At 35.5% G+C, this 25,403-nt stretch overlaps 1 protein-coding gene across 1 annotated transcript in view; it reads right to left on the bottom strand.

Annotated features, from left to right (window-relative positions):
* CNTN5 (contactin 5) overlaps nucleotides 1–25,403 on the bottom strand; it is a 1,344,835-nt gene that overhangs the window by 538,020 nt on the left and 781,412 nt on the right. The window contains exon 4 of the mRNA XM_033204902.1: nucleotides 7,654–7,875. Coding sequence (XP_033060793.1) covers nucleotides 7,654–7,875 — 222 coding nt within the window. The remainder of the gene's footprint in view (nucleotides 1–7,653; nucleotides 7,876–25,403) is intronic.

Here is a 25,403-nt window from a genome sequence, read left to right as displayed (position 1 = left end):
CAGTGAACCAAGATCATGCCATTGCACTCCAGCCTGGGCCACAGAGTGAAGCCCTGTCTCATATTAAAAAAAAAAAAAAAAAAAGTCAATGAAGACAACTGCTCTGACCAAATACACCTATGTGGAGACACTCTAGTAGAATACAGGGTGATAAACTATTATTTTCTCTTTATCTCTGCTACTACTGCTTTCCTTGAGATAATTATCAGTTTTTTTCCTTTTTAAATGTGAAAGCATCTTTCTGCCCCCCCTTATTTCCTTCCTCCTACGAGAGAGACTTTATTATTATTATTATTTTAAATCTGCATGCTTAGAGGTCTCTCGGGCAACTGCTGCTAAAAAGATTCCACTGATTAATCGAGGCTTGCTGTTAATACTGATAAAATGTTTAGACTCCTTAAAAAGAAGACTAAGTCTATTTATAATTTCATTGCAGCCATTCACACTTTGCTACAAGTATAATACATAACATGCAGGTCCTTAAACACAGGAGTGTGCTCTCTTACCTCTTTGCCTTTGAACACATGATTTATTTTATCTATAATGTACTTCTACACATGCAATATATTTTAGATCCAGTATCACTTCCTCAATTTTGATTCACTTAATCATACAACACAGGTTAGATTTGATGCCTCTCTTCTATGTTACCAAATAATACTGTATATACCTCTGTCACGATACCTGTAACAACAGGTTGGATGCCTTTTGTGTGTATGTATGTGTGTCAGTTTCTGTGAACATGTGAGGCTACAGTACATTGAAAGGTGTGGACCTGCAAAGATGAAAGCAAGCAGATATAGCTTCTTGACTGTGAACTTAATTAAGCTATTCCCAGGCACAGTGACTGAATCTCAATATCCCAAACAGAAATCTAATGCCTCAAAATGTCATTATAAGAACTGGTTCTTATCTAGAGTTTGGAAGGACAAGACGGCAGTGACCATAAATTGGTTTAAAATAAGAGGAAAACACAGAGTTGAGAGGGGGAAAATAAAATAATAAAATACTTCCTTTCTGTATGTACCTGCAAGGAAAACCAAAAATTACAACATAGATAAAAAATTCTATGTTGCAAAAAAAAAAATGGGCAAAGTCAATAATAGGAATAAGAATTTATTCCAGATAAAATACACTTAAACTTCTATCTGTTAGGACTTTAAAATAAATATGCTTAAGATACTCCAAAATACAAAGGCAGGAATGGACTTCCTTAAACTAAGTAAGCAATTATAACACACCAAAAGTGTAGAAGAATAGACGAATCAGAAAAATAGCTGGATTTTGCACATTTGAAAAGAAAGATGTTACATTTTCTTTGAAATTATATTTCTATATTATATTTTCTTTTGAATTGTCTCATAAGTGCTGGGTCGATAAGCAAAAATAAACTTTTAGAAAGCACATAGTAAAGGTACAAAATGTCAAGCATTAGAAATAAATAACTTCCACAGGGCAATCTATTAACAAAGAAAATAATAACTAGATTGATAACACACCTGACTGCTACAAAAGAGGCCAGCAGATATTTAAAGTATTAAGGGAACATAACTATCAACCCAGAAATTTTACACCCTGCCAAATCATCTGTCACTCAAGAGTAACGGCAAAATAAAGATATGTCCAGACAGATACAGACTAAAATAGTTTGCGACAGTGATATCCTTTTTAACTACAAAATGTGCTTTATCCAAAAAGTGAACACAGAGAGAAAAATTACAATGGAAGAAATTATGACTATAGATACTAATGTTACAGAAAATATAATTAAGTATTGATTATTAAACATATTTTTGTAAATAAGGGACAATTAGCAAAAGAAAAACAGTAAGTACTTAAAGCATGCAAATATTTTATGTTTGAAAAAATAAAATTATTGAATAACATTATACTTGGGAAATGTCATTACTGATTACCACTATAGACTAAGTTAATGGTAATCACAAAAGAAACAGCTATATGATGCAAAAAAGATATAAAACAAGAGAGAGGAATTAAATATAGAAAACAATCTATCTAACAGAAAGCAAGGGAAAAATGAAAACATCCTAAAGAAATCAAAGTGTGTGGCAGATACCGGCTACTTTTAACCAAACCTTTTCTGTGTTCCTCCTAACCACACAGCTGGCTATTTTTACAAGCAATTTTCCCAAATACAGTATCTAACACATATTATTAGACAAGGCCATATGAGCAAAAACAGAAAGACAACAGAAACAGAGTGACAGGGCTCTATATACCAACTTAACAAACACTATGCTATGCTTACTATGTTATTATTTTCTAGGAGACAAAAACTGTATGAGATCTAGGAATAAACTTAACTAAAGATGTGAAAACTATTTTCGAAAACATTAAACCACGTTACTGAAGGATTTAAAGTAAGTTTGAAAATATATGAGGGAGTGCTTTCACAAATCAGTGGAGATCATTGACATTAGTTAAATACATAGTATTCCAAAAACAGAAAACAAATGAAATCAGGTAATTACCTCGTATTATATACAAAAATAATCTCATGTAAACACCTAAATATGAAAATCAAAATTTACATTTGAAAGAAAATAAAAATTTAAGGTAAAAAGTGTTTTTTTTTTTTTTGGATATGAAAAGCACAGACTACAAAGGAAAACATTGCTATATCACATTACACAAAAATCAAAAAATTCTGCTTAACTAAAGATGCTACTGAAACAGTAAAAAGATAAGCTACATTCTGAGAGAATATATCTGCAATGCATTTAATCAATTAGTGACCAACTGATTTATAAATTTTCTACATTCAATGAAAGTAAAATATTCTAATAGAAACAGTCAACATATGTGAATAAGAAATATGCATTAGAAAAAAACAGAATGTCCAATATTTGAAATTTCAACCTCACTAGTCAAGAAAACGCAAACTAAACCACAATAAAATATACTATGCTCAAGAGACTGCCAAAAAATTATATGTTGGTGACAACATGGAGAAATATGAACACTCGTACCATGTTAGTATAAGTGTCAATCACTTTGGAAAGCAATTTGACGATATCTGGAAATGTTATAATGCTTTTATATAAAAATTGCACTCCTAAAATACATTTAACACAGTTACTAATGAGGCATGAATAAATGCATTTGACATATAACAGCATAAAATTAGAAACAACCAAAATATTTACAAAAAGCGAATGGATAAAGAAATTGTAATAGAGTCATAGTGCAGTATGCTTTATAGGAAATGAAATGAACTTAGAACTGAAGATATCAAGATACATGAATCTCTAGGATATAACGTTGATCCAGAAAAGGTGGATCATGAATGATATACACAGAATCATTGACATAATTTTTTTTTAAAAGCCGTACATAAGCTTCATATGTATAGAAATACAGGCTTCATATATTATAGGCTTCATATGTACAGAAATATAAATACATGCATATAAATGACAAAGTACAGTGGCTCCTCTAAGAGTGGAAAAAGTGGGAGACACAACCCAAGCAAAATAAGAACTCTCAACTTAAATTTTATGTCAAAAAATACTGAAGCAAATTTGGGAAAATATTAAAGTTTAATAAAGTTAATAGATATAGTCACAAGAGGCTTTCATGAATTATTTCCTTTATATTTTAAATATTTCACAATTTCTAATGTAATGAATAAAGTATAATATATTTAATATAAACTGTGAGCAAGTAGTAGGAAGATTGAAATTTTCTCTTCTAATTGCGGCATTTGCCTTTTTTTACAGATTTTCTCTGCAGCATCTGTTTATGTAACAAATAGGACTAAAAAGTAGGCCTTGTACAAAATATAAAGGAGAACAAAGAAGAATGCATAATCAAGACCTAAATAAACAAATCTGGGCTGAATGGAGGAACTGGCTTCCTAGAAAAGAATACCAACCTGTTGAGATGATCACAAGATGACACAGAAACTTAAAATAGAGGAAACATGTAAAGGAAACTTTAAAGCTATGAAACTAAGAGAATGATTTTCTGCAGAAATATAGAATTATAGTAAAAATAGTAGAAAGGTAGCCCAGAAAATGAACAAAGATTATGTGTTGATTCCCTCACAGCCTTTGTGGGTCAGGGAAGCAGGTGTGGCTCAACCCTTGCTCTGTGTCTTTCACAAGCTGGGAGGTTGTCTCATCCCAGCGTTCCAATAGGTATGGATACAACTAGTAAACTCACTCACATGACTACTAGTAGGATTCAAATTCCTTAGGGATGTTGGACTGAGTGCTTCACTTACTCTTGGGCTGTTGGCCAGAGGCCATTCCCAGTGGGTCTGTCAATAGGACAGCTCTCAGCATGAGCGGATTTCCATCAATATGAGCAAGCCAGAAAGCAAAAAAGACAAACAAGATGGAAGCCAGTGGCTTCTGTAACCCACTGTTGGGAGTCATATCCCATTACTTTACTTATAATCTATTCTCCAGAAGCAACTTAATAGCCATAGTCAACAGACAAAGTGAGAGATTACATTGTAAATGCCAAGAAGTGGGAATTACTGTGAGACATTTTAGTGTCTAGTCACTACAGGTGTTATATTTATTTCAGATTGTTTCTTTCAAGAAATAAAGTATCACTAAGTCAGACAATGTATATTCCCTCTCCTGGTACTTATTTCCTGCTCTCATTCTCCCTTTGTCCTCAGTGGCAAGCACTGTAGTCAACTTGCTATCTCAAGTTCATGTTTTAAAATTATACCACTTACGTGTATCCGTAAGTAGGATATATTTTTCCATTGTTTTACATAAGTGATATCATATTATATATAATACTTCATAACACACCTTGTTCACTCTCTATTTTGAGGTCTATCCATTTTCTTTGTATTCACTTTAACAGTTTTAGTTCTCCATTAAATTAAAAAATATATATATCTATTCCCCTTTTGATGGACATCTGAGTTGCTTCCAACCATTACTATTAGACATATATTGCAGTAAAGATGCATTTTATTTCCTTGTACTTGTATGGGAAGGTTTCTCCAAGTTGTATATCCATAAGTGGAACTGCTTCCCCAAATTGCTCTGCAAGCTGAGTCTTTATATTTTTCATAAAAATCTTTGCTCTGTCTGGGGTATTTCTTGGCTTAACTCTGAACAGGAGTGGGATGATTTTCTATTCAGACTCTGTTAGTTTCCTCATTTTTCACAAGAGCATGTCAACCTCAGCTTTACTCTCTATTAAGGCTAAAGGGAATTACCTGACAAAAGCCATATGTCAGACTCCTGTCAAAGAGAAAGAATTCAAAGTCGCATCTAGCTAAGATTTATAAAATGCTCAGAAGAGAAAACAGCAGTTACGCAAGATTACTTGGAAAATACTCAGATTATCCATTCTTCCTGACACTCTAAATATGGATTGAACTAAATTAGTAGAGGACTAACTTATATTAAATTGGTTCCCAGCCCAGAGCCTTGTGACTCAGTATCATCCACAGACCAAGCAGCAGCATCATCACATGGGAGCTTTTTGTAAGTGAGATTATCTTGCTCTACCTCGATCTTTGAAGGCGTGTCTTATTTTAACAGAGGTTTTATTTATAAAGATTGAGGAGCACAGTTTTAGAGAAGTACTCTTCTCATTTTGTTGTTTCTGTTTGGGTTGCAGCTGCCTTTATTGAAACAGATGAAACTCATTATCACAGGTACAGTAAAAGTCATGTTCAGGTCACTCGCCATCATATCAAATAAACTCTTAATGAGGATTTTCCAGAAAAAAAACTGCCTAATCAACATGTCAGAGAGTTGTGCTTTTACTGAATAACAATTCCATTTTAATGTTTGAAATACTGTGAAATAGGTAATTGACCAGATTTTCTTTCTTTTCTGGCTAATTACCCAAAACAGGACCAGTTCACAGTAGGTGTATAGGCATTAATAGTAGACACCTTGAACTGGTCTCACAGCTGGCTCCATTTTATGTCCCAATATTTATTGTTCTCATTATTTCCATGGATTTGAATTCCTACTTAAATTTACCATTGTGACCACTTTAACTGCCATTTGACACTAGAGAACAAGGAGGCAGAACACTAGTTAGGTGAAAATTATACCAACTATAAAAGTAGATCATAGTTCTGATCACTCAATTTTCTACCTTACTGCCATTCCACAAGATAATAATGCCTAAAGAAAACAAATCCAAAAACACCTCTGACTGATTACGTTTCATATTAGGCTTAAGGGTAATAGTGAAAAACTCACATTAAGTGTTTTGGAAAACAAAACATTTTTGGAATTCTAACAAAATGCTTACATATAATTTAGATGCCAACACTATGAGAAAATGCTCCACATGGCAATAATTGGTATAATCACAAAGGATAAGTTTGCCTGCACCTGGCACCACCACCTAATTGACATTCTCAGAATCTTTCTGGTATCTAAGTTCCTCCAAAATGTATCTTTGAATGTCTATTCTTTCATCAGTCATGAATGAAATGTAGCCAAAGTGTCTAGTCTTAAAATCATTGTTGATGTGAATAAAAATTGGCTATGATACCTATTAGCAGTGTGACATTGTGAAAAATACTTATCTGTCCCAGAGTTTTCATTTCTATAGAAGGCAGTAACAGTATCTACTTCACATATGTGTTGAGAAAACTGAAACTCATTTCTATATAAAACAGACTGGACAGAGACTAGTAATAACAGGTGCCAGTTTGTCTTGCTATTAATGAGCCAGGCATTATTTTGTCGATAGATCCAAAAACGATAAAGGTAGAGAACATCTAGAAAATGTTGTTCAAACTATAAAGCTAATAGCTGTAGGTCAGTCCTTAATTTAACTGATATCTTAGGGTTGGATGTATAGATTATTTCTTATTTTCCATTAAGTAATGCTAAGCATATAGTATATATGCTATATACATATCATTATGTGCTCTGTTTATTATTTTCTTCCACAGAATACACTTCCAGAAATAAAATCACGGGATTGAAGGATAGGTCTGTTTTATGTTTTTGATATTCACTGTCAAATTGCCCTCCCAAAAATGTCTATTTTTACTTTCAGTGTATGAATGCATTTAGTCTTAATCCTAAATTAGAATTGGTATAGAGTGCAATTAAATAATAATGCACATAAATCCTTTAAAGATGTTTAGAGCAGAACACTAACTTACAACCAACACAGCTTAGCATTCCTCTCACCTTGATAAACTTTAGACAGGTTTCTTCCTGACTATAGTCTTCTAATCTCCCTTTCCTTGGAGCATCTACTTTAGAAAGCTGCAACTGCAAATGTATTCTCTGCCACTTTGAGATGTAAATAGTTTTCCAGGCTCTCGTCATTTTTATAACCCAGTAATGTCTGTCTCAGGGCCTGGGAGCTCTCCATTTGAAACGTAACCATCAAGAAATAGGGTCTCTATCTCCCAATCTCTATGAGAGGGTAATAGCCTAACTTCAGTAAGCACCAATCAATAAACACAGATGGCCTAGTCACGTTAACCAGTATCTCCCCATCATCCTCCAATTTTCTACTAGCTCACTCCAGCTTTAAAAACTCTCCCGTTTTCATTTTTAGCAGAGTTGAGTTCAATCACTCTCTCCTATTGGAATAGTCTTGACATCTACTGCAACAGTCTTAAATCAGTCTTCTTTGCCTCCTTTATTCCATCTGGAGCCATTTTTCTTTGACACTTACCATCTTGTTTGAAGGCATCTGAGGAATGATAAAGATTGATGGGGGAATAATAATGCTGAGCTGCCCCTCGCCAGCTAGGTGAAGAAGCACTCAGTGTTCCCAATGGAGGGCTGCTGTATCGTGGTCTGGTTTTGGAACCAAAGAGAGATGAAGATGAACTCCTCTTAATTCTTAACAAAGCGGCATGTGAAGTGGAGAGACCAGGAAGAGCTTTTGAATATTCTGTAAGAGAAAAAATACAGTAAAATCTGAATTTTGAGGAAACTGTTTTATTCTTATGAAAATTGTTTCTTTTGAAGACATTACTGAAAACCTTTGGAGCTGCAAGCAAATTCAGATTACAGTGTGAGTGTGAAAAACGTTACTTTAATATTTTTTAGTATTTTCTGAAAATTCTACTAGTTGTAATATTGAGGAGGGGTGGGGAGGGAAGAGGGGGGGAAGAGGGGAGGGAAGAGGGGAGGGAAGAGGGGAGGGAAGAGGGGAGGAAGAGGGGAAGGGGGAGGTGAGGGAAGAGGGGAAGGAAGAGGGGAGGGAAGAGGGGAAGGAAGAGGGGAAGGGAAGAGGGGAGGGAAGAGGGGAGGGAAGAGGGGAGGGGAGGGAAGAGGGGAGGGGGAGGGCAGGGGTAGGGCGGGGGGGAGGGCAGGGGAGGGGAGAAAGGAGGAGAGGGGAGAAGGGAGGAGAGGGGAGAAGGGAGGAGAGGGGAGAAGGGAGGAGAGGGGAGAAGGGAGGAGAGGGGAGAAGGGAGGAGAGGGGAGAAGGGAGGAGGGGGGACGGAAGGGGGGACGGGGGGGACGGAACGGGGGACGGAATGGGGGACGGGGGGGACGGAGGGGGGGACGGAGGGGGGGACGGAGGGGGGAACAGAGGGGAGGGGAGGGGAGGAGAGGAGAGGAAAAATGATGGGGGAAGGGAAGGAAGAATGCAAGGAGAGAGAGACGGGTAAGTAGGAAAGCAGGGAAGACAGTCAAAAGCCCAAGCTCAATACTTTGTCAGGAAAATTTGTAAACTAACTTTTAAAAGTTTACCTTAATATTACAATAGCCATTCACATAGATCAGTTCTTTCTTTATTATTAAGATGCAGTGAGGAAACCAACATTTCACTTATATTCTACAAATACAGACAGGAACTTCATTCACTAAAATTTATTATGTAGTAGGAGATGTGTTCCCTGTAGCACATGTGTTTTGACTAGGCTCTAAGTAATATCTCATGTACTTGAAAAGTACTCAAATTCACTATGGAACATAAAAAAATGGATTGAAATTCATTTTCTAAGTTTTATTATCGAATGTATACCGATTAATACTATTAAGTGGGAAAACAATGAAATTTTCTTTTTTATTGAGAAATTTCCATATTTTAATTCCCAAGGTGTTTGGTTAGAAAAGTTGAGCATCCTGCCTGAAATGGATTGAACTAACTTTCCTTTATGTCCATAAGAAACAGTAAGTTTACTATATAGGTCAAATTTTAAAAAGTACAAATTAATTATGATGAACTCTGAAGAGAAATAAGTAACTGGAAATTTTTTCTATGTCCAGTATCATTTAAGCTGGACAATTCGCTGATCTTGGAAATACTTTTAAGACTGGCAGTTTGCAGCCAGGCACAGCGGCTCATGCCTTTAATCCCAGCAGTTAATCTCATGCCTTTAAATCCCACCTTTAAATTTAATCACTGCTAACTAAATCATTGCCTCCAGGACATTCGTGTTGATGTTAAGATTATGCAAACTTAAGGGAGATGCAGGTTCATCAGAGAGATTATGAAATGGTAACCAAATAGATGGTTACTGAAACTGAGAATAGATAAGCTTGCCAAGGAGGCCATGGTGAGAGAATTACTTGAGCTAGGGGTTTAAAACCATCAAAGGCAATAAAGTAAGACCCCATCTACACAAAAAGTACAAAAACTTAGGCACATGTGGCAGCACATGCCTGTAGCTTCAGCTGTTGGGGAAGCTGAGCTGAGAGGATTGCTTGAGCCTAGGAGGTTTAGGCTGCAGTGAGCCGTGATCACGCCACTGTATTCCAGATTGGGAAACCGGGCAAGACGCTATCTCAAAAAAAAAAAAGGAAAAACAAAAGGAATCAGATAGTTTTGTTCAGAGTATCTGGCCTTTAAATTTAATCATTGCTAACTAAATTTTTGATTTAAAAAATGTATAACGGTCAGTAAGCTTTCTCATAATTAAAATTATTTAGACTAATTATGCTGTCTTATAGAGATATTTTAGAATGCAAAAAGCATTTTACTGTGATTTGAAAATAACACTTCAGGTGTTAAGCATCAAATTAAGTTTAACATTTTCTGTTCTGTGAAAATGTAAATATGATTTCTCTGAAACTCAAGAAAGTATATTTTTAGATGTTTTCCACACTTAAAATGAACATGATATGTATAGGCCAAGCCCATCAGGAGTTAAGAGATTCATGTCCTTCAGTCTTTGCTGGTCAACCACAAGTCTGACGAAGGTGGATCAATTTTAACTGAAAAGAACTAACGTCTCTTGGGCAAACTATATGTGCACACATTATGGGCAGACATAAAATCTCCTTTAAAACGGGGAATTAAATGCAAGTTTTGGCACCTAGAGGTGTAAGGTAATGAAAAGTGAATGAGTTTTCCTTTAAGGTAGTTTGTAGTTGTAGTCTCTGAACCTATTCATTTCTCAGGGCAATCTGTTGCTTTGTGTTTTAACTGTCTGCCCTGCCCATTTATAAAGGAAAAAAAAAAAAAAAAGCAATTATCCCAGACTGGTGTTAAAAATTACAGTGAAGTATGATACTGTGTTTTATAGTTCTTAAAGCCAGATAAGGATAATCAATGAAAAACCCGAAAAATAGAAAGGCCAAAATGAGGTTTAAAAAGGCCAGGAACGTCACTGTGGCTATAAATCATATATATATATATATATGTGTGTGTGTGTGTGTGTGTGTGTGTGTGTATGTATGTGTATATATATGTGTGTGTGTGTGTATATATATATATTAACCAAATAGTAAGTGGTACAGAAATGGGCTTGTGCCACTCCATATAGAGATGAGCCAAATGCTAATTTGGCTAAGTGCGCTACTCCACGTCTTCCTTTGTTACGTAATCAGTTTTATCTGTTGCAGTAAAGATTCCCTTTTCATCAATTAATGTGAACCCAAAGCTGTTACTAGAAATGTGGCAGTTGATTCATTCATTCATGCATGCATGCATTCATTCAACAAACATGTGTTAACAACTTAGTAGGTGCCAAATGCTAGGGAAACAAAAGTGAATAATCCTGCCCTAGCCCTCGAGGAGCTACGATGTAGTTGGAAAAAAAGGTGGTATTCATGCAATGTTAGTATCATGTGATATAAAAGGAAATTCAAGAACCTATGGGCTCCCTGCATGGTTAGAGAAAACTCTCATTCAGCTTTTAGTCATCAGAAAACAGAAAATGCTTTCCAGTAGAAATTGTATCTAAACTGAGTCCTGAAAGTTCATTAGTGACAAGCTCAGTCAAGTCTTCAGTAGGGAAAGACAGACACTCCAGACACGGAAGAAAATATGTAAAAACCTAGAAAGTAAAGGCACCATGGCCTGCTTGGTGGATTAAAACAGGAGCACAGAGTATGAGGGAGAGAGGTGGGAGGATATGGAAGGCTGAATAAGTAAACAAGGTGCTGATGACGAAATGTCTAGCATGTCATGTTAAACTGGTATGGCTTATGAAAGGAGAAAAACATAAGTTTTAGAGAGATCACTCTGGGTGTAGTGCCATATTTGAAAAAGACCGAATAAAGATGACTCAAGGGTCTAACGCTGTAATATAGGCAAAGATACGTCAGAAATAGGGAGGTAATACATATGGGAATAGTAAATAAGGTTATTGGTTTATTAGATTGGAGGCATTAAAGAAAAGTGACAAATCAGGCAAGGTTGCCTCCACTAGAAGATAGATAAGAATGCAGGAGGGCCGGGCACGGTGGCTCAAGCCTGTAATCCCAGCACTTTGGGAGGCCGAGACGGGCGGATCACGAGGTCAGGAGATTGAGACCATCCTGGCTAACACGGTGAAACCCCGTCTCTACTAAAATACAAAAAACTAGCCGGGCGAGGTGGCGGACACCTGTAGTTCCAGCTACTCGGGAGGCTGAGGCAGGAGAATGGCGTGAACCCGGGAGGCGGAGCTTGCAGTGAGCTGAGATCTGGCCACTGCACTCGAGCCTGGGTGACAGAGCAAGACTCCGTCTCAAAAAAAAAAAAAAAAAGAATGCAGGAAAAGGCATGAACTTGAGGTAAAGGCTCATGATCAGTTTTAGACAGGTGGAGAGTCTATGGTGCCTCCAGGACATTCATGTTGATGTTAAGATTCTGCAAACTTAAGGGAGATGCAGGTTCATCAGAGAGATTATGAAATGGTAACCAAATAGATGGTTACTGAAACTGAGAATAGATTAGCTTGCCAAGAAAGCATGTGAAGTAAGAAATAGGGTGTTGAAAATGGAATTTTGATGAACATCAGCATTTTTTTGAAAAAAAAAAAAAAAAGCGGAGCTACTCGAATCTGGAAAGGGAAGGAAAAGAGTAGAAAAGTGGAATGTCACAAAGTGAAAGGAAGTGAAAGTCTTTCAATACAGACAAGGGAGCTAGTCAATAGTTTTGAAGATGAATGTTCTCTAGCTATAATCTATTAATAATTGAATTTAAATTGGGGGTTAGAGAGGTTAGTCTGTGAAAATAATTGAGGGTGAAGGGCAGTGTGGTTGAAGGCTCACTGAAGGAAGTGAATGAAGTTATGGACCATGAACTCTAATCTGGAGAGGGAGGGAACTGAGGAAATAGGAGCAAGGAGCAGAAACTGAAAAGGTATTAAGATCAGTCAATTTTAAGTCTTGAAGGAGTTGGGATCCTAGACAAAAAGAGATGGAATAATAAGGTGAAAGAGACAGAAATGCCAATACTTGAATTTCAACAGAGGAAGGGGATTCAATTACTTTTCATCCTCAACAGAGACCCACTTTTGTTAAATCAGTTTCAAGTGGATTAGGTGTGGGGAGGCTGGTCCTGCAGAGGATGTGCACACAGCAGTATCACAGCTTCCTGCTGGCTCCACACAGGGCACTGCATACAGAGTTCAGTAAAAGTGAGTTCAGAGATAAGGGATGAAGAGGACTTTTCAAGATCTGGATGTGGTCTGGAACCCTTGCATTACCATTTCCATTCTATTTGACATATAAGCTCAGACCTTAGAAAGTGGCTTTCATCAGTCTCATGGTCTTAGTGCAACTGATTTACACTTTTGTGGGGTCTCTTCCTCTCTCAAGGATATTTTTAACTTTCCAACTTGGTGCCCTCTTAGCTGCCCAGCCCTTTTGTATGACATCTCCTCAGTTTCCCCACTCCTCAGTCTTAGTTCTGAGGATTCTCATCTCTGAGAATATATTAGCATAAATAAGTGGGAAAATGTTGCTTCATTGATAGAACTTTGTCTAACGCTCAACTTTGTGAGACTAAGTTAACTTAACAAATGCAGAAATCTGTTGAGGGTGGAAAATAGCTGCATCCCCTTCCTACATTTAAGTGTCTGTTTTTCCATACATCTTATATTATTTGATATGGTTAGGCTTTGTGTCCCCGCCCAAATCCCATCTTGAATTATAATCTCCGTAATCCTCATAATCCCCAGATGTGAAGGCAGAAACCAGAGTGAGGTAAATGAATCACAGGGCAGTTTCCCCCATGCTGTTCTTGTGATAGTGAGTTCTCATGAGAGCTGATGGTTTTATAAGCGTTTGTCAAGATCCACCTTAAGTCATTCTCTCTACTGCCACCTTGTGAAGAAGGTGCCTGCCTCCTATTTGCCTTCCATCATGACTGTAAGTTTCCTGAGGCCAAGCCAGTCACATGGAACTGTGAGTCAATTAAACCTCCCCTTTATAATCACTCAGTTTGGGGAAGTCCTTTATAGCAGGGTGGGAACGGACTAATACATAATTTCATCTTTCTGTTTGGCATCTCAACTACTTCAAGACCTACAATCTACTGATCTTAATACTCTTTCACTGTTTTGCACCCTGCTCTCATTTCCTCATCTCCCTCCATTTCCAGGTTAGAGTTCATAATATAAACTTACTCAATTCCTTCAATGCACCTTCAGGCACACTGCTCCTCACCCTGGACTGTTTCTTCCCAGGCTAACTCTCTCGCCTGCTAATTTAAGTCCAACTATCGACATACTCTGTAGCCAGAGAAGAATACAAAATCATGCTGAAAGAACTCAATGTGTGATCATTGACTTCCAGTGGGCCTTGTGAGTTTCCAGGAAATACTACTTCATTTTCCTGGTCCATTTACTCTCCCATCATACAGGATGGACAATTAGCATCTTACACTCTCTCCTCAAACCCCTATCTTTTTGACCTTCCTGATGATGGTACTTCCTATTGTATTAAGAAAATAGAGGCAATCAGAAGAGACAGTCCCTCACATGCTCCCATCATCTGCCTGTACACACATGGACTCCGCCTTGTTTCATTAATATGAGCTGAGTCACATGAATGGTGTCTGTACATCTCTTAAAGGCCAATCCTGTATTTGTATATATTTAATTCCATTCCTTCCTGACTGTTCAAGGACATCTCTCCAGACGATTCCTTCTGTATCTCGTTCAGCATCGATTTTTTTGTATGCCTGTTAGAATGTTCTCATAACTATAAAAAAAAGTTCTTTTAAATAAAATTATCATGACCTTATCATTCCTCTCACCTAATTTTTAGTACAAGACTCCTTAAAAAGTTCTATATATGGTAAAAGTATTCAATTATTTCCCCCCCTTTTTCCCTTGACCTTTTATAAGATTTCTTGCTTATACCATTCCACAATAATGTTTTTCTTTAAAGATAAAAATTACCAGGATATTGCTAAGTTTAAGGACAAATTTTCACTACATTAAACCTATTAGGAGTGTATGAGACAGTTATTTCTTTTTCTTTTGAATGTTGTCTTTATGTAATTCCAAGATACCAAAACCTGACGTCTTTATTCTTACTTCACTGGAAACTTTTTATCTCCTTTTCTAGTTCTTCTTTGTCTCTTCAATGTTGGTGTACCCTAGGAAACATTTTTCTCCACCTAAAGTACCCTTTAAATGATCTTACTCATAGACATCAGCTCCCTCCCAGAGGAATTTCATCTTTAGTCATAGTTGCTTGAACTCACTTCTGTCTTTGATATCCCAATATTTTTCTGTGCTCTTTCAAACTCCTACTTTTAGTAAAACAAAACAAAATAAAACACTTCTCTACTGTTTTTGTGGTTTTGCTTCAGATCCTAACAATTTTCACACTTCTGTCATGGAAAGGTGTCTTCTAAGATAGACCATTTGGTAAATCATATTCAGGATTCAGAAACTGCTTTTATTCATCACCCCAAGAGCTGTCACTTAAATAAATAGCAGAGTAGGTTTGACCTAAATTCTGGGCTCAGAATTCAAAGGCTCAGTGAAATAGAAATGCTGAGTGATGCCATGATGGGGTCTGGACCAGACTCCTTGTACACATAACCCCTCACATTCTTTTAGCAACTTCTAACATTCTTTTTTCCATAATTAAATGTTTTCTCCTTCAACCTTCATTCATATTTTTTCAATAACTCTTTAATGAATGTCTATGATGGGTTAGGAACAGGTGATATGGTCATGAATAAACCACACATGATACTTGACTTGTGGAATTTAGAATCTGGGAGTATTGGTAGAGGATTACCAATTGGTAAAACCTTAGTACAGGAACATTAAACAAACAAAATTATTCTAAAAATTTATAAAACCAAGAACTATAATACAGGTAATAAACATAAAGGAAAAAAAAAAAAAAAGCAGAGTGCTTTTGAACGAAAACTTGCCAGCATCTCATATTCTTAAGGTACTGCCATCATCGCTCAGTTCCTGGGAATAAAAGTTCCACTCTTGGTTATGATGCATATATCCTCCTCCTACATCCTGGCCGCTCATTGTACTGAATGAAATTTTTGTGTAAGATTAGCTCTGTCAGTCAATCGGTTTGCAATAGAGCTTCCAAAGTTGGATGGCATGAATTCAAATCTAGAATTTATGTCGTAGTATCTCTGTGCCTTTGAGCAAGACAGAAATAACTCTGTGATTCAGCTTCCTTGACTTTAGATTGAAGATAGCAAGAATTTCCTCAAAGGTTGTTGTAAAGATCAAATAAAGTAATATACAGAAAACAGTTAAAACTATGCCTGTCTGATAGTAAGAACTCAATACATTTTCTATATTATTTTGTGTTATTATCTAGAGTTCAGTTATAATCCTGTACCACTCTTGTGGGTATAAATGAATACTGAGTTTACCCTTTCCAGATTTGATTGGGTCACAGAATGAGAATATGAATACTGAATTGTCATACTCATTTTACCCTGAGGAACTGAAAAAGTTAAAAACAGAAAGGAAATGATTACATTTTTTATTTTCCTAATAGGTGTATTCCCACAAACAAATTCTAAAAGACAAGTTTTGGATATGAACAGACTCTATGTATCTACAGAAAACTTCGCAAATATATATTCTTGTGATTCTACTGGCTAAAACAAGATGTACCCATCTTTTCTCCATATTCCTGTTCAGGGTTTGGAAGGAAGAACTAAATATGTGATAATTGACTTCTGGTGGGCCTCGTGAGTTTCCAGGAAATACGACTTCATTTTCCTGGTCCATTTATTCTCCTATCATACAGGATGGATAATTAGCATCTTACCCTTTCTCCTCAAACCCATACCTTTTTCTTTTCAGAGAGAAAGTTTCATCAGTTGCTCAATCTTTTAATAAATAACTATGCTGAAGATGTCAGCAGAATCAAGTTACATGTTAATCATTTCTTTTTCTATTTTCTCACTTTTTATAGGTTAGACCTTAGGGAGCATGCATTAAAGTTATTTCTAAAGTGGCCCAGAGATTTTGTGATAAAACTCAATTAACCTGGTGCTCTCACACCATGCAATTCCAGCTGGAAGTTGGATAGGAGTAAATATTAATACCTTCATTAAATATTTCCTAATATAATGACCCTGGGACAACTGAACTTGTATTATTTAATAAAATTGTAGTCCATTAAGTCAGAATGACATTGCCACCACTTGCAGTCCTTGGAACTAATAGCATTCTTTTCCATTACCTAAAAGTTCATTTCAGAGATCATAACATTGCCATTCAATGTACATACTATTAACAAAATATTATTATAAATAAAATATTTATAATATTAAAATAAATATAATTATAAATAAAATATTAATAAAATACTAGATTTGAGTATGTAGAACTAGAATTCTTTATGGCAATATTTATGAAGAAGATAAAATGTCAGTATGATAAAAATATATTTTAAAGTATTTAATAACCTGCTATCATCGAAATATTCCTGAATTTTCTGACACCAATAAAACTTCAGAATTCTATTTCTGTCCCTAAATATGAGAGGTATGTTTACAAGAAACTTTACTGCTCCTAAAATAGTGATTGATAAAACTGTATCACTATTGGACTCTGTATCTGAATCTTTTCTATCAACTCCCACACAATGCTGTTAAGTTTTACAGATAGAGAAGAGTAAGCAACACCCAAAACTCATGAAATGACAGATATTCGTATAAATCAGGTATTCTCTACTTTTTTTTTTTTTTTTTAGAAGCAAGTATCTTGTATTTACTGACCATTTTAGTCAAATTTGAAATACCTGACAACTTTTAACAGTTACTGATTTGCCCCATTTAACTTCTGTACTTTCTACTTCTCCCAGCCTCCACTCTTTCAATTAGTATGTTTTAAAACATACACTTTTTTTTTTTTATTATACTTTAAGTTCTAGGGTACATGTGCATGACGTTTATATCATGTATAACTCCCCAATGCAATCCCTCCCTCCTCCCCCCTCCGAAGTCTGATTTTAAATGTTAATTTAAGCCATTGTAAAAAAATATAAATTATAGTACCAAATGATGTGTGATGCTCTTGAGAGCATACATAATATTCTTGAGAATATTAATATTCAATCATCGACTTATAAGTCAGACAGCCAAGAGTGACACTATGTATTGATGACACAGTATACAGAAAAAACCAAAGACATACAATATCCAAACCTGCAGTGTGACTCCATTTGGCATTAAAGTCAGCATAAAGAAATTTGATACCTGACCTTTTTCAAAGTAATTGCTAAGGCTGTCCTCTCTTTGATGAGAATTAATGTTAACTGTGCAATTTTGGCCTGCCACTGTTTTATGAAGCTTGCAAGGATGGATGAAACACCTCAGCAAAGCCAGTCGTGTGGAGCATATTTAGAAATGGTTAATAATTTATAAATAATGTGCATCATTTCAATTTGGTTGTCTGCATCTATGGCATACGAGAGTTTGAAATAGCCGGAATCAGATGTGCTCTATGTCTCAACTCAGCACTTTCTGCAAGAAATGTATTATGTGTAAAGTTTACAGTGTTGTAGCTGCAAGAGCAAAAAGCATATGCAAAGGATGAAATTCACAATTTTTAAAGCACCAGAGTCAGGCATTTAATCTTTCATAGTTCTAAGATATAAGAAAAAAATTTAACAGCACTGCCTTCCTGGTGTTCCTTGCATAAGACTGAAAAAAAAGACATATTTACAGGGGAAAAGAAGCATGATTTGAAATTATTTCCACAGCTGTTTTTCAGGTATCCTATACATATGTGAAGACATAATTATGTAAGATTTGGGTAACTTTATCTTCTTTTCTAAACAGTAAATGCTTAGTTCTATTCACCGACAGAACGTGAACATTGTTACACATTAAACTGGGTATTACAGACTTTTATTGCCAAAAAGGAGATTCTAACAGTTTTCTTGTTTTGTATTTTTTCATGGTTAAAAGTTTCTAATAATCTATAGTATTATGATGCTATCTCTTTAAATCACCAAGAGCATAAATTGTATGATTGCATTAAATTAATATTTCCCTCACAATATGAATACGAATCACTGAGGAAATTAGCACGGGCAGGAGCTAGTTGAGAAATATAACCAAATTAATTTAGTGAGTAAAGAATTCCCTCTTGTTTTGGATAATTAAAGATTTCAGTCAAGTTTTAAGTGTAATGATTATATTAGCTTTTACTTTCCTATTCTCTGTGTGTTTAAGATAGATCAGACAGTATTTGATAATAAATCAAAAAAGCTAACATTGCTTAGCAATTAGAAAATAATCAGACAACATGTATTTCCTCCCAATCTTAGAAACAATTCTGTGGGCAAGCTGTGCTTCTATATATGCAGTTATATTAAAAATAAACGTGTGTTTCATTATGTTCAGTATCATGTTCACTGTTTCCTATGGTGCAGTGTAGAACACAGAGTCTACAAAAGGTGAGTGTACTCATTCACTTCTGGATTTAGGAATGGAATTCAACATGGCTAATTATACAATGGAATCCTATACGGCCAAAAATAATTATAACATTTTTGGACGTAGACACAAACAATGCAATATAGGATTTAAAATTTATTTGACATGTGAAAAGATTATTACGTATACCACATTAAAAGGTAACTATGGAAATAAAAAATGTATAATAAAACATACAATACTTGCCTTCAAAGAGTTCTTGTAAACTAAGAGAAAAAATATAAACCTCAAGGAGATCACTTCATAATTACTGAATTTCAACAAATCTCAGCAACAGAGTCACTCAGATAAAACTATAGTCACAATTGGTTTTAGCAAAAAGGCTTAGTTGTTTTCAAATTGGGACTTTAAGTGAATTCATTTTTACACTTGACAGAATCATATACCATTAACAGGGTCTGACACCTTTCTCCCCCATCGAGGAAATAAAAATTTTTCTATGGCCTGGTGGAATCCTCACTCCACATGGGTATTATCTGGGGCAGATGTGTGTCTTTGTAAGCAAAATGGTAGGGACAAAAGAAGTTGTGTCTTCCTACTTGTGTGGGTAGACTGGCTCCTGCTTGTGTAGCTGCTCTGAGCAAATAAACTTCTTTATATTTTGCCATTAAAGAAAACCCTATGCTTATCATCTTTAGCTGTCTGTCACTGTCTTTCCAGCGATCACAGGCTCATTGTGATGCTCAAGTCACAAGACACAATCTTAAAAGAGAGAGAGGAATAGGTGCATAATAGGATTACTGTTCAAGCTAACTCATGTTGGAGCATCTAGTAAGAAGTGGCTGATACCAAGAAAAAGTGTTTGGCAGTAGAGGTGAAATTTGAATTGAGCTTTGGTCTTTTCTCACAAATGGGAATATGGATATTGGAAATATGTTTATGGTTTTTATTTTCCTACCAAGCACATGAAAAAGTTGCCTAGGAATCCCTGCAAGGTGAGTTAGTTATTGAAGTCCCAAAGTGATTTTTTTCTACAATTTTCCTTCAAAAGCAGACCTACAGCTTTGACCCTAGGAATTATGGGTAACTGAGGCACACACAACAGGAAATGGGAAACTGTGCAACTAACAGCAATTTCTTCAAAGAAAAGATGTCAAAAGAAAATTTCCCAGTGACATTTTTAGGTAAGTTAGATGAATTTTCATTTAACAGATTAAATACCTATAAAAATCCATTTAAATTCACTCACCTGCTGTAGTTGTAATTTTCTAGCCTCAACTGAAAATTTAGTCCAGTGACTTAAATTGAAACAAAGACATCAAGTGGGCTAAAATATTGCATCCTGATTTAATATGTCACTCTCACCATCAGTGCCCACACATTTGCCTCATCTGAAATATTTGCACAATATTTAACAAAACCCTAAAGTCAGAAAGCAACTTCCAGCTGTGGAATTGCTGTTTCTTGGCTCAGTTATGTATGCATCACAAACTCCATTACTTTTCAATTCAAAAGTTTTACAAATCAATTCAATTCAAAACAATACACTACCCTTCTAAATCAGTACGAGAATCAGTTACCATTTATTTCTTTTGGTGTTGCCTTCAGGGTCACAGAAGGTCCCTACTCTTAATTCTTTCCCTTAGGGAATAAGTTATAGGGTTCAGATCCAAAACGGTGGTATCTGAAGAGTCCTCTGAATTCTAGTTTTAAATATCCTCATGATAAACAAATATACGCTCACTACAGAACAAAATCACGTCTGATCTTGATATCCAGAAATAGAATACTCTGCAAAAACAAACTTGGATTTATCTTCATTTGATTGATGGAGAGATATGCCAACAGAGACACAGGCAGATATTTTGTTTTGTTGGAAGAAAACTGAAATCAGTTTATACACATAATTTACTAATTTTTATTTAATATTATATTGTGGCTGGTCATGGTAGTACACACCTGTAATACCAGCTATTGGGAGGCTGAGACAGGAGAATCACTTGAACTGGGAGGTGGCGGTTGCACTGCACCAAGATCAGGTCACTGCACTCCAGCCTGGGCAACAGAGTGAGATTCCATCTTAAACATATATATATATATATATATGTTATATTGTAATTATTTAATTCTGTTACAAATGTCCTTCAGAAGCATTTAATTAGTTATATATTTCAATTATGTGTTTTGTTAAAACTTCTTCAACCATATACCTACAGATGAATTTATCTGTGATATATAATGACACAGGAATATCCCTGTACATAAATCTTTGTGACTATTACTGTAATTTCCTAGGAATATCACAGAAGCAGAATTTCTGAAATGAAAATAGCTACTGACAAAATTGTTTTCTAGAATTTCTGACTTAATATTTAGACTCCTGTTAGCATCATAAAAGAGCAATATTTTCTTTACCATTTATGTTATTTTGCATACTGTTTAATTAGAGGATGGCTAAGATCTATTATCTTTTTTTACTTTCTCCAAATATTATAGTGGAAATCATATTTCACCATTCGATTTGCACTTTGATTAGACAGTTTTTCCATATATACATATTTCATCACTAAATTATATATCAAATATTTTCTTTTATCCTATTGAGTTCTAATTCCTTTTTCTTGATTCTTAAAAGCACTTTATACATTGATGATTAAAGATCTAATTTACTGTACTGTTTTGGTTTCAATATGATAATAGCATACTATGAAGAGAAGATTTACATTGTTATCTTGCAGAATTGATCATTTTCTTTATGATTTATGTATTTATGTATCTAACATATCTATTTTGTCTTTTTTTGGGGGGGGGGTGGGAGGAAGAGTCTTGCTCTGTCACCCAGGTTGTAATGCAATAGTGCAATCTTGGCTCACTGCCACCTCCACCTCCCAGGTTCAAGGGATTCTCCTGCCTCAGCCTCCTGAAGAGCTGGGAATACAGGTGCCCGTCACCACATCTGACTAACTTCTATATTTTCAGTGGATACAGGGTTTCACCATGTTGGCCAAGCTGGTCTTGAACTCCTCACCTCATGATCTGCCCACCTCAGCCTCCCAGGGTGCTGGGATTACCGGCGTGAGCCACTGTGCCCGATCTATTTTGTCTTTTGAATTTTCTTATTAGAAGTTAAAAATTGGCCGGGCGCGGTGGCTCAAGCCTGTAATCCCAGCACTTTGGGAGGCCGAGGAGGGCGGATCACGAGGTCAGGAGATCGAGACCATCCTGGCTAACACGGTGAAACCCCGTCTCTACTAAAAAATACAAAAAACTAGCCGGGCGAGGTGGCGGGCGCCTGTAGTCCCAGCTACTCGGGAGGCTGAGGCAGGAGAATGGCGTGAACCCAGGAGGCGGAGCTTGCAGTGAGCTGAGATCCAGCCACTGCATTCCAGCCTGGGCATCAGAACGAGACTCCGTCTCAAAAAAAAAAAAAAAAAAAAAAAAAAAAAAGAAGTTAAAAATTTTGGATTTAGAAATACCAGTCAGATTAACCCTAAAGACAATACACACACACACTCACTCACGTACACAGTATTTACATATTTACTTTCTTTCATGGCACTTTTATAAGTAAATTTAGTGGGGGATTCATGTTAGCTGACACATTTCATTTTTCTTTTAGGGGATAAGGACAAATAATTTCAAGTAAATAATATTTAAAATTCCAAAAAAAAATCTAAGATGGGATTAATTTATTTTATTCTTAGGTCAGGTACAATACTGTGTAAGGTTAAGAAGATTAGTTTGTCACTGGAGGGAGAAAGTCAGTGAATGTTTAATCCAAATTAATAAGGAATGAATTTAAGTCAAATCTGCAGGCAAAGTAAGAGAAAATTCACTTGTACTCTCTGAGAAGCGACTTTCAAGGCTAATATGGTTCTATGTGGTTTTACAATAAAGACACAATTTTTTAAAAAAAACAATGCTTGAAAATTTGTATTACTAGTGACACCTCACATGCTGTCAAAGTATTTATTTCTTAAATTTTGTTAGAGATTGTCCCTAAGCCCATTTAACAGCTTAGTGCTGAACACACTTTATTGTGGTTACAACTTTTAATTTCATGACAATGCAAAAAATTCTGGCTTTTTAGGTGACATTTTTCTCCTCCTTTTAAAAAATGACAGTTGGTCAGTGGTTAAGGCTCAATGACATTTATCAGCTACCTAATTAAAATGTAGACACTTTTATAATAATTGCAAATGTGACCTTCATTTGTGTATTTTTGCTTGCTAGCATGTTTAGCCAAATGTCACAAAGAACCCTAATTCATTCTTTCCCATAATGTTTAATTATATCATATTGAAAGTGTTCATTCTTCGGTTACCATGGTTTATGTAAGCACACTACTTCCCTGGAGGGTGGGGAGCTATAGTTCCAATACCTTAATGAGTACTGATTGCAAGGTTGTGTCTACAGCTGCCAAAACAACTAGCTGAAAATAGTTCAATTAACAAGTTAGTTTGCCTTCATGATGACAAACAATCTTTCTAATTTTTTTCTCTATATAAACAAAGGTTTATAGACATGGGTTGATTGTTTTGGTTTTCTATAAAAATAGCTTGGATCTCTCTGACCTTCAGGCTTTTTTAGGTAACTGCCTAGGTGAAACATCTGGATGTTCCACAGGTATTGGCAAATTTAACCCAACCTCCGGAAGTTCCAAGTTCCACCTTCTCTATACCCATAAGCACTGCTCTAGTTACCTCTGTTTTCCTAATTTTTGCCCAGATCCTTCCAGTCTATGTTCCACAATTCCATGAAAGTAATGTTTCTGATCATGTTACAGGCCTGACCAAAATTCTGCGCTTATTCTTTTAAATCTTTAAAGCAATGCACAATTTTCTTCTGAGAGACAAGATTCTTTATTTGTCCAAATTCATATATTTCCTGTTTTCCTTCTCTCAGACTTTAATTCCTCACTAAAGAATTACCTATGGTTTTTCAAATAGATGAGGCCAGGTTTTGTTTTCAGCCTTTGAACTTCTTATTTTTCTAATCCTGTTACATGTTCCATTATGAAGCACTGAATATTTTATAAAAATGTAATGTTGGTGGTTTTTCTCATATATATATGTATAATGTATATATATGTGTGTGTATATATTTTATATGTATATATGTATAAAATTATTATTTAAAAAACAAAATGTATAAATCATTTTACCATATTCTGTAAGATGTACTTCTATTTATAAACATAGACTAAAACACATTTAGTATATAAATATATTTTTATTATATTTTTAAAATGCTCTATTCCTTCCATAGTAAGAATTTCTGCCACATTAGCTAATGATTAATGGGCTGATGTAAAGAATTTTACTTTGCAAAGATTTAAGAATTGTATTTGAAGGTAGTTATAAGATTATAAAATTAAAATTAAATGTTATCATACTTCAATGAGATTTTTTAAAAATCACACCTCATTGTAGACTCACGGCTTTAGGTGAACTAATAGAATTGAGATAATTGACTTGTTCAGTATAATGTTAGCATTCAGAAAGTAATTTTGAAGAGTAAAATGGTTTAAAAACCTATTTTTTTAAAAGGTAAGTTGCATTATTCCTAAATATCACATTATGTTTTTGTTAACTGACTGAGTTGACATTAAGATTTTCTCTGGAAATAGTAATCTAGGAAACACATTTTGCAAGCTAGAGTACACATTTGGTAAATGACTTTCCTTTAATCAACTTATCAAGTAACTTTTTCCAAATAAATGTATCTACCATATTGTAAAACACATTATTCATATTTAATTTTGTAAATTATTTTTATTCAATACAGTGTAACTATATTGACTGAAAACCACCAGTCTTTTGGTATAAAAAGTAGGAGATTCGGGCATTTTGTACTTGGCTATTTTCTGACATGTGCTGCCACTAAATTTTCATAAAAGAAAAAAAAAAAACTTCAAAGACCCCAATACCCCACTAAGGGTTTATTCAAAGGTTTGTATCTCATTTTGAAATATCCAAGATGGTATATTAAAGGATTTTAAGATGTCTCGGCCACTTGGAAGGAGCAAGCGTTCGTAAAGGTCAACTCTGTGAGCTTTAATTCAACAAGGAAAACGGAAATCCACCAGAAAAGTGAAGGGCAATCCACATCTCAGGGAAGAGAGCACTGTAAAGGCACGTGACTCATAAAAGTAAGTGAAACCCCAGCACATGAGAGAAACATACAGCCTCCCTCTGTGATTCACCTTCCCAGTGGAATCCAAGAAACCCAGGAAAAGGCAGGGCACTGTTTCTCCTATGCCCTGGGGCTAACTCAGAGAGTTAATTTAGGGAGAGGATCTAGGAGAAACAAAATGATCTCCCTTGTCCAAAACAGTAGACCCTGTCAGGAAAAGACACCAGCAAAAACTG

This window comes from Trachypithecus francoisi, unplaced genomic scaffold (assembly GCF_009764315.1).
Source record: "Trachypithecus francoisi isolate TF-2019V2 unplaced genomic scaffold, Tfra_2.0 Lachesis_group8, whole genome shotgun sequence".
NCBI classification, from domain to species: Eukaryota; Metazoa; Chordata; class Mammalia; order Primates; family Cercopithecidae; genus Trachypithecus; species Trachypithecus francoisi.
The sequence above is the reverse complement of the archived record's forward strand: the minus strand, read 5'-3'. Positions and strand labels throughout refer to the sequence as shown.